We start from the raw sequence: 15,332 nt of genomic DNA, 5'->3' as shown, positions 1-15,332 counted from the left end.
ACCTCTGCCTAAGATGAAATTTAGATCGATTTTACCTCACGTAATGGTTTAAAGACATTACTCAGTAGTTTTAGAACAGAACGGGAGTGATCTCAAAATCCAACAAAAAGATCAATAAATAATAAGTTATCATTACCTCTAAATCATGCCAAGAAACATCACTGACCGAATGTTGAGTCAGACTGATTTTCATTGCTGGCATATTTATCCAATGGCACAACACTTTTTAGGTGTTTAATTCACTTGAACAAAATGTTTAAAGTATATGTTGATAGTAGAAATACTGAGACATGTCACTTACTTATAACCCCACGCGATTATTCCTAATAGGAGGGCCAGTACCAAAATGGCGCCAGCAATTATGCCTATTATGATGTTGGTGCCAGCAACACCTGGAGGGGAAAAGAAACAAGGAAGGTCACTGTATGCAATTGAAATTTTGATACGAAATTCTTTCAGGACCTTTTTTCTCCAAATTTGTAATCCTTACACCAACAACATTACTTTAAAATATTTTTAAAGTGGGTATTTTTAAGCGGAAGAGAAATCAACCACAACTTATCAATATGCATCGGCAATTTTCATTTAAATTATTCTGTGCGTATGTTCCAATTCTTGTCCAAGTGCATTTTGTGCAAGTGTATTTTCCACGAATTTTTCTGGAAAATATGCTGAGGTCATTGAACTAAAAGGAAGAATAAAATGGGGAAAAGAAAGGGGCGATACTACTATATTGGTAAAGCATCCATTGGGGGAAAATTTTTAGAAGTCCATGTTCCCTTTGACCCCAATCTCTTCCTTAGAAATTCTAGAAATGTTATCGTGCCCGGCACTCCATTCTGACAACTAATGCAGTGTCCTTCTTGCTGTCAGTTGTGTGTCTTTTGTCTCTTCAGAGTAAATATAAGCGTCTTAATGATGAAAATGTTTATGCAGATTGCTATAATCATAAATAAGGGGAAAGTGTCTAGTGAGCTGGAGACGAGCTGTTGAGACACTGGAGCCAGGCAGCATCTGACTGGCAGAGGGCCAGGGCGGAGGCGAAGCTCGGGACTCAGCAGCAGCATTGCGTTTAGGCCTCCTTTGTCAGGCAGGCTGAGCTGTCATTCTTAAGGGGATGGTGGCAGAGAGAGTGGCCCGGTGAGTCGAAGGCGTGGTCAACAAGCCCAAGTGAGGGCCCAAGAGCAGAAAAGGGAATCAGAGGGAGCCTGGCTCTGACACCAGAAGGCCTGTTGTGCTGCTAATGATTTATATCCCATGCTTAAGTCACCCAGAGCAACGTGTAGATCTCCCCTCATCCTGCAGTCCTGAGGCATTCATTCATCTACATATCAAAGATCACTAATGACGGGCACTTGGAGCAGATTCCAATTCCCCACAGCCAAGTGGCAGCCTCTACCTGGGCCCCCTCGTGGTCAGGTCAGACAGCAGGACTAGGGCATGGGAGGGGACTGGCAGGCTCCCTTGTGCTCAAGTCCCCTGTGAGACGGGTGGATGCGGAGGCCAGAGTACCCCGGGTCACTGGGATCTTCCCACTCTAAGACCTAGCATGTCTGTCTTCCCCTCCTTTTCTTCCAGGGATTTAAGAAGGACCGATAAACTTGGTGGCTAGCCCTGGATATTTCTAAGTAATGGTATGACTTTGAACAAGTAACTTCAATCCACGGACCTGAACAGCCTCACTGCTGCGTCCACTGCTGAGATGAGCTCCAGACCACCATTGCAAAGGCTACGGGGATAAAGCCCTTAGTCATTCTGTGACTTCATTTTTTAACCCTCACTAAGGATATGTTTATTGATTTTAGGGAGAGGAAAGGAAAGGGGGAGGGAGAGAGAGAGAGAGAGACATCGCTGTGAGAGAGAATCATCAATCAGCTGCCTCCCATACACGCCCTGACCAGGGATCAAACCTGCAACCTTTTGGTGTATGCAATGATGCTGCAACCACCTGAGCCACCTGGCCGAGGCATTCTGTGACTTTCTTTATTAAAGTCACATTGGCTAAGATTTTTAATTTGTCTGGATGATCAGTATGCACATACACTTTTTTTCTCATCCTTTGGAGATGAACAAGGATTTGAGCAATACTTAATGCAAAAGAATACTCAATAATGAAATGATAAAACAGTTTAAAAGGCGACATTTACCTCCAAGGTCTATGTTCTTTCAACTACCTATATTTAAATCCTACTTGTCCAGGTAGGCCACTCTGGCTTTTAGAACTGCACCTGTTCTTTCTGACCCATGTCCATAACCCCCTTCCGGGCATGCTGGCCACAGTTACTACTTCTAGAAATACATTCAGTTCACAATATAAAACTGTGGTTGAATATACATGAGATTCTATAATAAGGAATGTCGAAGTCAACGAAAAATTTAAAAATCCATTCTTCTATTTCTTTCGTTTATTTAGCCCCAAAACATAAAATTCTTCCTTTAAGCTCAGTTAACAAGTATAACTACTTTCTTCATTTAAAAGAAATGCTACAGTTTGCTGTCAGCCCCAAATAAGTAGAATACTTGAAAAAGATATGGCTGATGTCAGACAAGATAATGCTAAATCACTAGACTAAGTTATATTCAGTATTATATGTCATTACAATTTAATGGAAGTGATCAGTTGCATAATGTGGACCCAGGTGCACTTTGTAATTCATTAGTGTGTGGATTTAACTTATATTTGAGCTATAAAAATAACCCGGATGAAACTATCTGGAGAACAGCTGTACACAAAGGCCACGTGACGGCATCCCACGAGGAACCCACCGTTGCCAGACAGAGTTATGCCCGTCTTTGCCTCATCGTTGTGAGGGAAGTAGGTGCTGCAGTCAGCACCGGTCCAGTGTCGGTCACACACACACTTCAGCTCGTTGCTGCACACCTGGAATCCAGAATCAATCCAGAGTAAAAGTCCACTCTGCTGCACAGGCATGGAAAATAGGCATCAGTTTCTAATTAATTATATGCCTAGGATTTGATGCTCATTACTTATTTGTTAACCAAGCATCTACAAAATATTTTCAAAAAATCAACAGTTGTCCCAAAGGAGTACAAAAATGTAACAGAGGAATAAGTTTATGTCTAAAAAAAAATCAATGAAATCATTGTTTAGAATTTGATTACCTTAAATTTTTAAGAAGGAGATTAAAAAAAAAACTAAGCAGGAATGAAATCATTTGGCAATTATCCGATACAAAGGTTTCTCTCTTCCAAAGCTTCTTTACACTACAACTTTACTCATCTTTTAGGAAGAAGATGAGAGAGAGAGAAATCTGATGAAAAAGAGGGAGGCCCGGTGCTCTGCAGAGCTCTGGGAAGAGAGCTCCGCAGAGCTACAACCTGGCCCCTCAACACGGGCTCTGAGATTCACCTCACGGTCGTGGAGAACAGCAGCTCCCTCCCACAAGGCACGGGGAAAAAGTCCACATAAACATGGCACCAAACTTTTAACAATTCTCAGTCAATAACCTGTCTCCATTCGTCTTTCCGGGAAACAGAACCTATACCTAGATCTTATCATTCAAAACAACTGTAAATGGAGCGGAACATAGGAGAGAATTCAGTGAGGTTTGAGATCAGGGTTCCTCAGGAGGCAGGTTTGGGCTGGATGGGCTTGCTTCTGTCTGATCTAATTTGCCAGAGGATGGCAGACACCGCGCCTAAGTGTAACTGTAGAATATGATTAACAAGCGGCAGATCTCAGAGCAAGGCTCAGATTGATAAATTTCTACAGATCAACAAACATGCAGGGAGAATGTTTAGGCTCAAAGTCAGAAGGCCTGAGTTGTGATTCCCCATTTCACCACTGTCTTTTTTTTTCCCGGTTTAAAATAATTCTTATTGCCCAGAATATTTTTTTTCTTGTGTCTTGTGGTTTTTATTTCTTGTATTCTTTTTTAATAACTATAAACTTAAGATCAGAGAAACTTGCCTTTGTTTTGTAAAACAAAAAACACAGCTTTTATATCATTTGCTAAACTGATCTTATTTTATGAGAGATGGTAGTTATCTTCCAACATTAAAGTTTACATCATGAATGACACAGGTCTCAGTCTGGTAGTACTGAAAGGACATGACAGCATTGTTGACAAAATTATTATCTGCCTGTATTTTCAGTACAGCCCCAAAGTCAAAACATGAGAGAGGAAGAGAGGTGGATTGAAGACCCTGAGTAATCTGCAGAGGAAATACCCCCTTTCTTCATGGCTCCACCTTTCCTCACACTTAAAGAAACAGAACGTATCGGCAGCCCTCCTGGACCAATCGGACACCCAGTCTACACTTTCCTCAAAGCATCGGCTTCTTTCCCTCCTTCTACAGCTACTTCTTCTGACTGAGATCTACGGGCCCTGCTGGTGTGCATTTCCACACCCAGCACAATCCTCCCACCTTCTTGGGGGGGAAGGGCTGTCACAGTGAGAAATGCCTCTTGAACTACTCTGTCCGGATTCATGTTGTGCATCCACACAAATCTCCACGTTTCCACGCTGGAGGGAGGAGGAGGAAGGGATGTGTCCCAGCTTCTCATTCCCCTCACTGCCATGGTCATGGCCATTGTTTCTGTTCACAGGGAGCTCCTCCTGGGGAGCTGCCCCCCAGGGAACTGGTGAGGCTGGGGAGCGGGGCCACGGCTGTTCCCCTTCCTCGCAGTTGTTACTGTTGTAGAGGGGCAGTGGCCTTCTACTAAGTGAGACGACATTGTGCGCAGCTGGAACCTGTGGTCGCAGGTGGACTGGCTCCAGTTCTCAGGCAGTAACACATCACCACTGTCATATCAACAGGCCTTACCCAGGTTAGTTGGCTTCTCCACACATCAGTGTCCCGATCACACGTCGCCAGTGACAGAGTGACAATGTACAGTGAGCAAACAGAGTCACAGCTAGCATGTCACTGGCACTGTGTTCAGTATTGTGGGTAAGTTACAAACATTAACTCATTGGTGACAACAATCCTGCAAAGTAGGCAATGTCATTTTTCCCACTTTACAAAGGAAGAAAGGCTAAGTAATTTGCTAAGTAATTTGAGTCAGGGAGGCTAACTAATTTGCCTAATCTCACCCAATTAGTAAGAAAAAATTGAGCTGGGATTCAAACTCAGACCGTCTGATTCCAAGCCTACATTCTTAACTGAAAAATGTAGAGTCCATAAGTATACCTACTGTGTTTCTCACTTCAACTTTAGCCACATATACAAAGTTTAGTTACTCTAAGTTTAAAAATACATAGGCTATAACATCTCTGTGTATGAGTAATTATTGTAAATGATTTGGATGCTGCTTCCTGATTTACTTGTCTGTCACTCTTTACTCATTCATTAAACAAATGGCTAATTATCACAACTTTATTTGGTCTGTTATATACTCAAAATTTCAAGAGGAATAAGGTACAGTAAACATGAATAACCATGAAAAATTTTCATTATTCTTTCCCCTGTCCCCTCAAAATGTATTTCCTTCTAGTACATTCCTTCCAAAATGTACTTCCTCTTAATTAAAAGACCCCCGTAGAGGAGCAGGGCTGCTTACTACATCCCTTCTCTATTATGCACATAAGAATTCCTATCCATTGGCAAGAGTAACAATTATTAAGACCTCACTAAGGATATTCTGGCCATATCCCTTGGGGATGTATGTGGCTTGAGGTCCTTTACCTCAACTGGATAATAAACCAGCTGAAGCAAAAAAAAATCTAAGGAAGAGGGTAAGAAGAAAATCACAGCACACGCTAAAAGAAAAAGAACATGAAAAGGTTTTGCTACTACAGGATTTTTTGACTGAAAATGACAAAACTGCAATCACTAGTAGAGCATATTTATTTAACCTCTAACGTTATTTCTATAGGACCTACATTAACAAATATATAACTGGAAGAATAGAATTTAGTCTTTGAGACAAAGACTAGATTTTTTTCTTGCATTGGTGAGGAACATTTCCCTAAATTATTCTGTTTTTACTCCCAGGTAGTCTCCTCTACTGAGTCATGCTGGCGTGGCTACAGCTACTTGAGGTCTGTCCTAGTCAGTCAGCACCTGGGCCACACCAGTTGTTAAACACTGGGGCCACTGCTCTGCTTTTGACTCCTCTTGTCTCCCACTGAGTTTGTTAAAATTTGTCATTTGGAGAAAACTGGCATTACAGAGATCACATTACTATAATACAAAAGGAAGATGAAAGAATTTGGTTAGGAAGATTACACTGTTTCTTGTCCGCAGGTTGTTGCGGATTACAGAACAGAAATATTCAAATGACTGTGACAAAGTAACTGTTGATATGCTGCCTAGAAACATGAGTAAGTACGGTTTGCATTAGGACAGAAATAAGAGGTTCTGGGCTGTATCTATTTTCGTGTTACTAAAGAAATAACTGATTCCCCACAGCGAGGTAGGGAACACTTACTCCATTTCCTGAACAAACAGCACCTTCTTTATTGCTTAAGCAAGTACTAAAGTTGAAGGAAGCCACAGGAAGGCACCTGTGTTCTAAGCACATCATTTGGGGACCACAAGGTGTCCCATCTTCCACATAGCCAAGATCTACATCTTCTTCAAGCTTAACATGCCCACCGCTGAAAATAAATTGAGAGAGAAAAAAAAAGGGGGATTCCATTAACTTATATTCATTTGGAGAATATGCTCAAACCCTAAAAAGCAGGCAACATCACTTTATTTTCTATATACTATATAATAAAAAATTATAGCATAAGCATTTTATTCTAAATGGAGAAAGTAATTCAATCTTTTGATCTAATTCTTTTCAGAGATACAAATATATCTTAGGATTTAAACATATTATAACAACTGCCTGAATTTTAATAGCTTATCATTTTGCCTCAGATATTATTATAAGTCAAATAAGCTATGATTTGATTTGATAACTAAGTAGGTTTCAAAATTTCGAACATGTTTTGAACAAAATGAGGATTAATTTTGGTTTATCTTTCTCAAAACGACTGCTATATTCACAAAGTACATTCGAGAACAGCTAAACTTGTAACTTCACTATTCAATATAGCAAGCCGACATGTAGGAATTGAAAAAAATAAACAATAGAAACTGAAAATGTATATTCATAATCAATTTATCCATATGGTACCATGTCTATACCTCCCTTCTTTTAATTTACTTTTATTTTTATCAAAATTATAGATGCATAGAGTTTAAAGAATCAAGTAGATAAATTAATTTTTTAAAGGTCAAAATCTCCACGCCAGATGTATCTGAATATCAGTTCATCTTCCTGAGGAAGTCTCCCCCACAGCTCCCACCTGGACTTTGCGCTGCACGCAGCTGATCTAGCCTTCCTCTGCACCTGGCGCAAACTGAGCATCTGGGATTTCCTCTCACCATTTACTGGAGGACAGCCCTCACCGTGGGGGTCTCGACTCCTAAATTCCCTGCCTTTCTCTTTCTAAGTTTACTCCTTCATCTTGGTGGAGTGCAATTTCCAGTGGCTTCCTGAGAAAGGATGTAGGGGAGTAAATGTAGGGGAAACTTGCATATCTATAAGTGTCATTATTTTCTATCCTCACCCTTGGTTGGTATTTTGCCTGGGCACAGAATTCTAGTTTGGAAATCATTTTCTCCATTTTCTTTTGGCTCTGAGGGCTCCTGTTGATAGATCTTAAGCTATTCCAATGTATTACTGTTTTTTTTCCTCTATGGAAAAGTTGAGATTCTTTTTTTTTTGTACTAAGATTTTGAAATTTCTAATATCATTTTTAAATGTACCTCTAACTCAGCTCATTGTACCTAGCACTTGGTGAGCCTTTCAATAAAGAAATTCAAGTCTGTCAACTCTAGACAATACTCTTGAGTCACTCACTGATGACTTTTTCCCTGTTTTCTCTGTTCTTTATCATTTCTATTCTAATTTGGTGAGTTCTTCTATATGTTCTCGTTCTTTCCCCCTTTCGCCCTATTTTCTGGAAGATAACGTTAACTATTGAGTTTAAGTTAAGCCATCATATTTTTATTTTCAAATAGCAATTTTTCCTTCTCTGAATATTCTTCTGTTGGGGACCACCCTACCTGGTTTCAGGAGCTGAAACCCCCCCATGGCTAAGGCTGAGTGAGCCACCTTTGGACCATAAGCCACTAAGGAGACAAAGCTTATCTCGTTGGCAGAAGCGCCGCATCTGCTCCTTTTTCCATAACTGGCCCCCAATGCTTAATCAGTTAGCCAATGACAGGTAAGATTCCCCAAGGGGGGAATCACCTAAGACAGGCATGATCATGTGGAGGCCCCAGGGAAGGACTTGGGGGGCTATGGAGAAAGGGGGTGATGGACCCTCACCCCTTGGCTTTGATGAAGCCTGAGTCCTCAGTCTGTCTGCGAGAAGTCTTTGAGAATTCCTTGACTATCTGCCTCCTCTGCCTGACTTACGCCTGAAAACAATGACAGGGCCATGCAGCCCTGTGCTGGGAATGGTGGGCTCCCCAGGTGATCAGGCCTTCAAAAGGATATGTAAGATCCTGTGAAGCCTGCTTTGCTAAGAATGCTTTTAGTTAAATAATAAAGGCCTGAGCAAAAAGTGAGTTTATACTCCCAAAGTGCTGTAGCCTTTTAGCTGACAGACTCTGATTTAGAAGAAGCCCTAATGGTTCTTTGTATACTATCTACTGTTATACTGCCTGACAATGATTAATAAGGAGTTCAGTTGTACCTGAACTCCTGTGCAAAAAAAAAAAAAAAAAAACAATAAAAGCCTGTCTAGGCAAGGGTCAGTGTACTCTCTCTCTCTCCTTGAGAGAGTTGCCCAGCCGCTCCAAGCTGCTCTCCCCTTGAGAGGGTGGCCAGGCCATTCTGAAGCTCTCCCCCCTTTGAGGGAGTAGCCTTGCTGGCCCTTTTCTTCCACAGGACTCAGTAGTCCGTGTGAATTAGTCTGTCTCATCCATGACACCATGGGCACTGCTGGTCAGTACATGCGTCATTCTCCATTTTTTTCAAATGGGTGCTCTATTCTTTTTTCATGATAGAAATATATTCCCTCATGAATACTGACAGGTGGTTGTTTTTTCTAGTTGGTTGATTTCATCCCTTTTTTTTTTTCCTGTTAGAGACTTTCTTTACATGTCTCATAGTCTGCTCATATTTCAGGTGTGGGAATAGATAGATATTTGGAAATTCCAGGGCTTTCTGACGGAACACAGGTGCAGGTGGGCCATTTCCATACAAGGCATCAATACTACCGCCTGCTGTCCTGCAGTCTGGTCACCTTCTACTTCACTGTCTCAGATTGTAAGGCCAAACCTTCCACAGGAGGATTTTAGCTGAGTCAGGGAAGTCATCTGCTAGTGCTTCCTTAACAGACTGCATTTTAACCCCTTCCTTGCCCCTGTACTCTCTCTTCCATAGATAAATGACACAGCCCCATTTTTGAGCTTGTTGAGAACTGGCGGTATATACTGGCTTAGTACTCAGTTCTCCCCCTTAACTGACTTGGGAATTTAGCTTTCTTAGTTTTGATAACCATTCGTCACACATCCACTTTCTTTCCACATTCCAAAGTTTTGTTGCCGTTGTCTCCTCTCCCTTTCACTGCCTCTCTGTGGATATATGAATTTTTAAAACTTCATTTAGAGTCATTTAGTAGGATCTCAGAAGGGATGCATAGACAGGGTCTTGCAGAAGTAACACCTTCTTAAGTGTGGTTGGTAGGGTAATAATATGGGTGTAATAATTTATAGTTTTAATTTGAACATTTCACCTAAAATGTCATATGGTGTGCTGGAGTGTGACATTGTTATGTTACAGAATTACTTGATTAGGATTTTGTAATAAAATATTTTATAATAAAAAGGGGTATTATTTGTGCCAGACCTTATATTTAATCCACTGATTTTACCCCAAAACTCACATTCTTTTCCATTCAAAAGAATAAAATGCAAACTAAACCCTACTTTTTATCTTCTTTTTGTCTCTTTTCTGTCCAGATTTATTCAATCACCTCTATGGGCTAGAATCTTTCTTGGCTTGCTAACATTCAGATGACTGAAAACAGAAATAACCCCAAACTACATGCCTCAGATGTTAGTTTTCAGAGAACGTTATAGAGAATTACCTGCAGTTTAACGTTCTTCCCTGCTGCACAACCACAGTAGATGTGATTTCCCCATCAAGTTCTCCGAGCCTTGGGATATTCCCGATGTTGGTGCACAGAAGGTAACCACAAAGCACGTCCCTGTGTTGGAACAGAACCAGCTGTTTACAGCCATGTTAACACGGTGATCTCACCTCACTTCAGCATTTGTTTTTCATCAACTATGCTAAGGTTACAGGCAAAATAAGCCCAAATTAATTTATTCCAAAGTCCCAATTGTTCTCTGGCTTCTTCTTTACTGTCTATTAGCACAAGCATTTATCAAAAGGAAATTACCCTTCTTTTACATCAGACTCTCTGTGTATGCTGGAACACTTTCTAATATTTAAGAAGTGAATGAATGATCTTTGGATGCACGTTCTTTTGGAAAACACCTCTTGCTTTAACTTGCTGCCCCAGCATTTAAAAATAAAAAGAGGCCCTGGCTGGTGTAGCTCAGTGGATTGAGCACGGGCCCGTGAACCAGAAGATCACAGTTCGATTCCCAGTCAGGGCACATGCCTGGGTTGCAGGCCAGTTCCCTGCAGGAGAAGCACTAGAGGCAACCATACATTGATGTTCCTCTCCCTCTCTCCTTCCCTTCCCCTCTAAAGATAAATAAATAAAATCTTAAAAAAAATTAAATTAAAATAAAAAAAAGATTCCATGTGTGCACACGCACATGCACGCACTGGACAGATCTGGACCACACGGGTCTGACACACCTCCCCACACCCCCAGTGTTACACACAACGCCACTGTAACTGGCAAAGCATTCCCACTGGTATTAAGTACCATCGTACATGTTCTCCATATCTAACACATTTTAATTATTAATGCAGATAATGATAAATACATACTCTCATAAACATCTCATTAACACTGATTAGCAGGCCATTAAAATTACATATGAAAATATTAGGCCTTATCAGGTAGATGAAGGGGAAAATTAGGACTTGTATCTATCACCAAATCTGAAAAAAATGTATTAATTCATTCTTTAAAAATAATTTTTTAAAGTTATATCATTATTTTATTAAGTGTCTGTCACAATAAAAATGCTTATTAACACAGAAAAATATATTCAACCTATTTTTGACTATCTTTTATGTATATAGAGTACTTTTACTAAGTACTTTAGGATAATATAAAGAAAATTAGACAAGTTTTTTTATCCTCAAGGAAATTATACTCTGGATACAAAAAGAATCACATGCATAAACACCCACAGAACAAAGAATTGGGGACCAGAGCCACAGAACAGCCCAAAGGGCTGTGAAACTTCTGAGGGAAGAGGAAGATGATTTATTTCTATACCAAATCCAGAAATATTTATAGAGAAAGTATTATCCAAGCAGATCTTTGAAGAATGATAGGCTTTCCACTGGTAACAGAATGGGTACAGCAGCTTCCAGAGGAATGAACAGCAGAGACACAGGCACAGAGGCCGGACAATACCATAATGCACATGTCAAAAATACAAGGTTTTGCTAGGCTCTGGAAGAGCAGAGAAGAAAAAAACAAAAGATGGGAGGTTTGGGGCAAATTGTGGAGGAGGTGCAGTGCCAAGCTAAGGTTCCACTGTATTTGAAGCAAAATACAGTGGAGTATGACATTCTGTAAAGTAATTAGAGTTCTGAAATTACACTGCCTGAATTCCACTTCTGCTTCTGTTACACCTTAATTACACGACCTTGGTCAAACTAGTAAACTGTGCCTCAGTTCTCTCTTCCATAAAATTAGGAGAACTGACATAAAGATTAAATGACAGAGCTCATGTAAAGCATAATACAATGCATAGCATACAGTGTGCACTCAACTCACATAGGGTATTATTTTTACTACTAATTAGCTATGTGGATCCAATGAGATCTGAACAAAGAAATGACATGGTCAAAAGGATTCAAGTAGATTACCCTGATGGCAGCCTGTTTAGATACTGCTAGCATAAAAAAAAATATATCCCCCCCCCAAAAAAAAACCCTGTTTAGAGGTCTTTGTGATAGCTGAAGAGTTAATGTAGGTCTCAGCTGGGTCGTTACTGCAATAGGAATGGAAATGAAGGGGTGAATTAGAGACACATGGTGGCAGACTAACAGGGAAGGATGGACATGATTTGCATTTTGGGCAACGTGCCAGAGAGAAGGTGGAGTCCAGGATCATTCCTAGGTTTCTAAACAGAAGGACAGTGGGATATTAAGACTTTTGGCAAAAAGAGTAGTTTAGAAGTCAGAGCCAGTTAATTATATATTCTGGTGACTATTTTTTTTTTCTTTCAAAGCGCTGGCAGATGCCTTGTAGGTGAGAAAAGTCCATGGTCTAGGAGAAAGCTGCACCTACATGTCAGGACTTAGGAGCCTTCTGCAAAGACAACACAGGAAAAGACGAAAGCAGCACACTGCCTCTTGGGGTGCAGAAAGCAGGAAAGTCCTGGCTGTTTAAAAAGTAACACTGATAACTGACGAAAAGGTAAACTCAGGGCTAACTTGCCCATCTCACCGTTTGTTGCACTGTATCCATGTGTCTTTGTCTTTCCCACAGTTACCCTTCTCTGTGCCTTCGATATTTAGCTTCTCGTAGCAGTATTTGTCTGATGCCATCACCTCTGAAGCAGAACAGAGTTTTCTATCAGTGACAGATGCGACATGTACGATGCGCAAGTTGTCTGCAGTCAGGGAAGCAGACATTTAAAGGCTCTTTCACTGCAATGCTCTCAATTCCAAAACTGTACCTGTTCTGTAAATGTCCATGACTCATGGACAGTTTTATAACTGCTCATTTGAAATCTGGAAAACAAATCTATTAGATCTTTGATAGGATTCAGGCTATAGGTTCCAAGAATAACACTCCTCACAATTTGGCCAATAATTAGGGAAAGATGCTAGCAAATGATTCTTTGAATAAATTCTGCACACTTTAGTCTCAGTGCCAAACACAAAGCATAGATTGCTCACTGAGCAACTTTTACTAATCGTAAAGGCAATTTTATTAAAATAGTTATGCACTATAATTAAAGACCCAAGAAAGAGCAGTATAATATCTACCTTGCTTACTAATTATTAACAGCTATCAAAAAAACAACTTTGTTCTGGTTTTAGAAAAACCTGAATTCATGCCAAATCTCAGAGTCAAATAACATTTTAAGACATGTCGGCATCTTTATTAGGGTTTTATTTTTCTAAAGGATTGGTTGACAAAGTTATCTAAGAATTATATCAAAGTGACTTTTGCAAACTAATCAAAAGATGACTGTTGGTTTGTATTTAAAAAAGTAATAATACTTCTGTTGATACTTCTTTTCCAAACTTTTGCTGTCAGCTACTATGTTCTCTCTCTGGGGGAAACAAAACTCAGCCTCTCTGTTCAGAGAACAAAACTGTGGGACCAAATTTTCCCCCTCCCAATGTTTCTCTAATCCCTCAAAAGAGAGCACACACTTTCTCTCCCAAAAGTAGCCACTATTTTATGACAACTAAGAATTATCATGATCTTTAATGATAACTGTCTTCTGAAAGGGTTTAAAACAAAAACTGCTTTCAAAAGGGCACCTAATACTTCCAGAAGAGAATATATAATATCTAGCATATTTTTAAATGAAAATATATAACTTAAACAATATGTTTTAGGTATCATTGTTATATACTTCCCTCTGAAAATCCGGCAAACTTTGAAGGGAATAACATTAAAATTCCTCTCCAATATGGCTTCTGCTTCTACCTTAGCGGAAGCTCACCCATAAGCAGAAAAGTGAGCTAGAGTTCCAGAAAGATAGTTCAGGTGGAAAAGGCAACTCTAGCTAAAATGCCACAGCTCTACTGCTGAAGTGTCCTGTCCAGGGTCCATATCCATCCCATATGGTCCTATAGGTTTTGCCTGAGGACACTCAGCTGTGCAGAGCACACGTGGAGCTGAAAGCCAGGTTTGTTCTGTTCTCCAGGCTGCACACCCTGGCGTGGACTTCACTTGCCTGGCAGTGAAGGTACCTTTGGTCTCACCCGAAGACACTGCCAACTACCCAAGATGTGTAGCGCTATGTCCTCTCAAAGGAAGTGCCCTTCTTTAATTTCCACGTAAGCATCCCTCCTGAGACAGGTGGTGGTTTTAAGAATCCCTCACTCTTAAAGTGACTGAAAATTTACTTTCAGAGCACATGCCTCTTAGCCTGATACCACACACTCTGAAATGATCAAGCCACACTGTTTACTTACTTTGCCCCCAGATGTACTTGCATTGTCTGTCCCTGGTTTTGCATCTTCCTCCAAAACAAATCCCCTAAAATGGAAAAGCATACCACCTATCAGTGACGCAGTGTCTGCTTATGTCAGATAACTAAAAAAGTAAGCGTGACCAGGAAAACTAGTAGATGAGTATTCTAAAGACCTTTTATCTCCAGAGTTGATTACGAAACATTTAAATTGATATTCCTATTTTGATAAGATTCCAGTATTTCTTTCCTGCTGGTACACATGAAAAATGTAGGTAAAGATGAAGTAGCCTACCTGAACACCATCACATGAATATCCATCCATTTTATGAATATTTGGGGCACACTAGGAAAAGAAAACAGAACCAAATGCATAGCAAAATATCAGGATAAGCTAATTCCATTAATGTTTTCATTTTTAAAATAAAGTCTGAGAATACATTTAATGTCTTAAAATACCTAAAAGTAACAAAAAATGAGGAAGCAAAAGGAAATACAACTGATGCACTTTCCCCTAAAAACACGGATCTGTCAGAGGCAAAAACAGTTGTCACATAGCAGCTGACAGAAAGAACTGACGACAAGGACTCAGCCAATGCTAAAATTTAAGAGCATCTTGCTTTATACAGATACGCTACTCCAGAGAGCATAAAAGGCAAGAGCACAAAGAGAGGATGCTGGCCCAGATGGAGCAGTAACTCTGTTTCTTCTTTTTTACCATGAGGAGCAACACAGCCCTTCACACGCAAGCAGAAGTCTACTTTGCGCATGTTGGAAAAAAAAAGTGTTTTATAACACGCTCCCTTTTTTACTTTGTAGCAAGTATAGAAAACTGCAATGCATTCTTATGTAATTTTTAAATGTATTATATATTATTATATTCACTATATATTCCTTTGAGAAAAGTTATGTAATATACAAAAAAGGAAAACTGAAGTGAAAACAAATGTCTCTCATATCCTTGGTACCCAAAGACAATTATTTTTGTATTTTGATATATTTTTCTCTACCTTTTTCTACAAGTTTTGATATTTTTAAACATATAGTCAACA

At 39.9% G+C, this 15,332-nt stretch overlaps 1 protein-coding gene and 1 pseudogene across 8 annotated transcripts in view; both read right to left on the bottom strand.

Moving 5' to 3' along the window:
- ADAM22 (ADAM metallopeptidase domain 22) overlaps window positions 1-15,332 on the bottom strand; it is a 226,012-nt gene that overhangs the window by 27,666 nt on the left and 183,014 nt on the right. For all 8 annotated transcript variants that reach the window (XM_053672803.1, XM_053672805.1, XM_053672797.1 and 5 more), the window contains 7 exons: window positions 14,576-14,626; window positions 14,285-14,348; window positions 12,576-12,681; window positions 10,059-10,178; window positions 6,395-6,563; window positions 2,767-2,881; window positions 302-392 (listed from right to left, as the gene is read on the bottom strand). In XM_053672803.1, the coding sequence (XP_053528778.1) occupies window positions 302-392; window positions 2,767-2,881; window positions 6,395-6,563; window positions 10,059-10,178; window positions 12,576-12,681; window positions 14,285-14,348; window positions 14,576-14,626 (716 nt within the window). The remainder of the gene's footprint in view (window positions 1-301; window positions 393-2,766; window positions 2,882-6,394; window positions 6,564-10,058; window positions 10,179-12,575; window positions 12,682-14,284; window positions 14,349-14,575; window positions 14,627-15,332) is intronic.
- LOC119052241 (BCL2/adenovirus E1B 19 kDa protein-interacting protein 3-like) lies at window positions 4,113-4,753 on the bottom strand (annotated as a pseudogene).

The sequence above is a fragment of the Artibeus jamaicensis genome, unplaced genomic scaffold (assembly GCF_021234435.1).
Source record: "Artibeus jamaicensis isolate MK-2021 breed Jamaican fruit bat unplaced genomic scaffold, CSHL_Jam_final contig_787, whole genome shotgun sequence".
NCBI classification, from domain to species: domain Eukaryota; kingdom Metazoa; phylum Chordata; class Mammalia; order Chiroptera; family Phyllostomidae; genus Artibeus; species Artibeus jamaicensis.
Note: the sequence above shows the minus strand (reverse complement) of the source record. Positions and strands in the feature narration are given on the sequence as shown.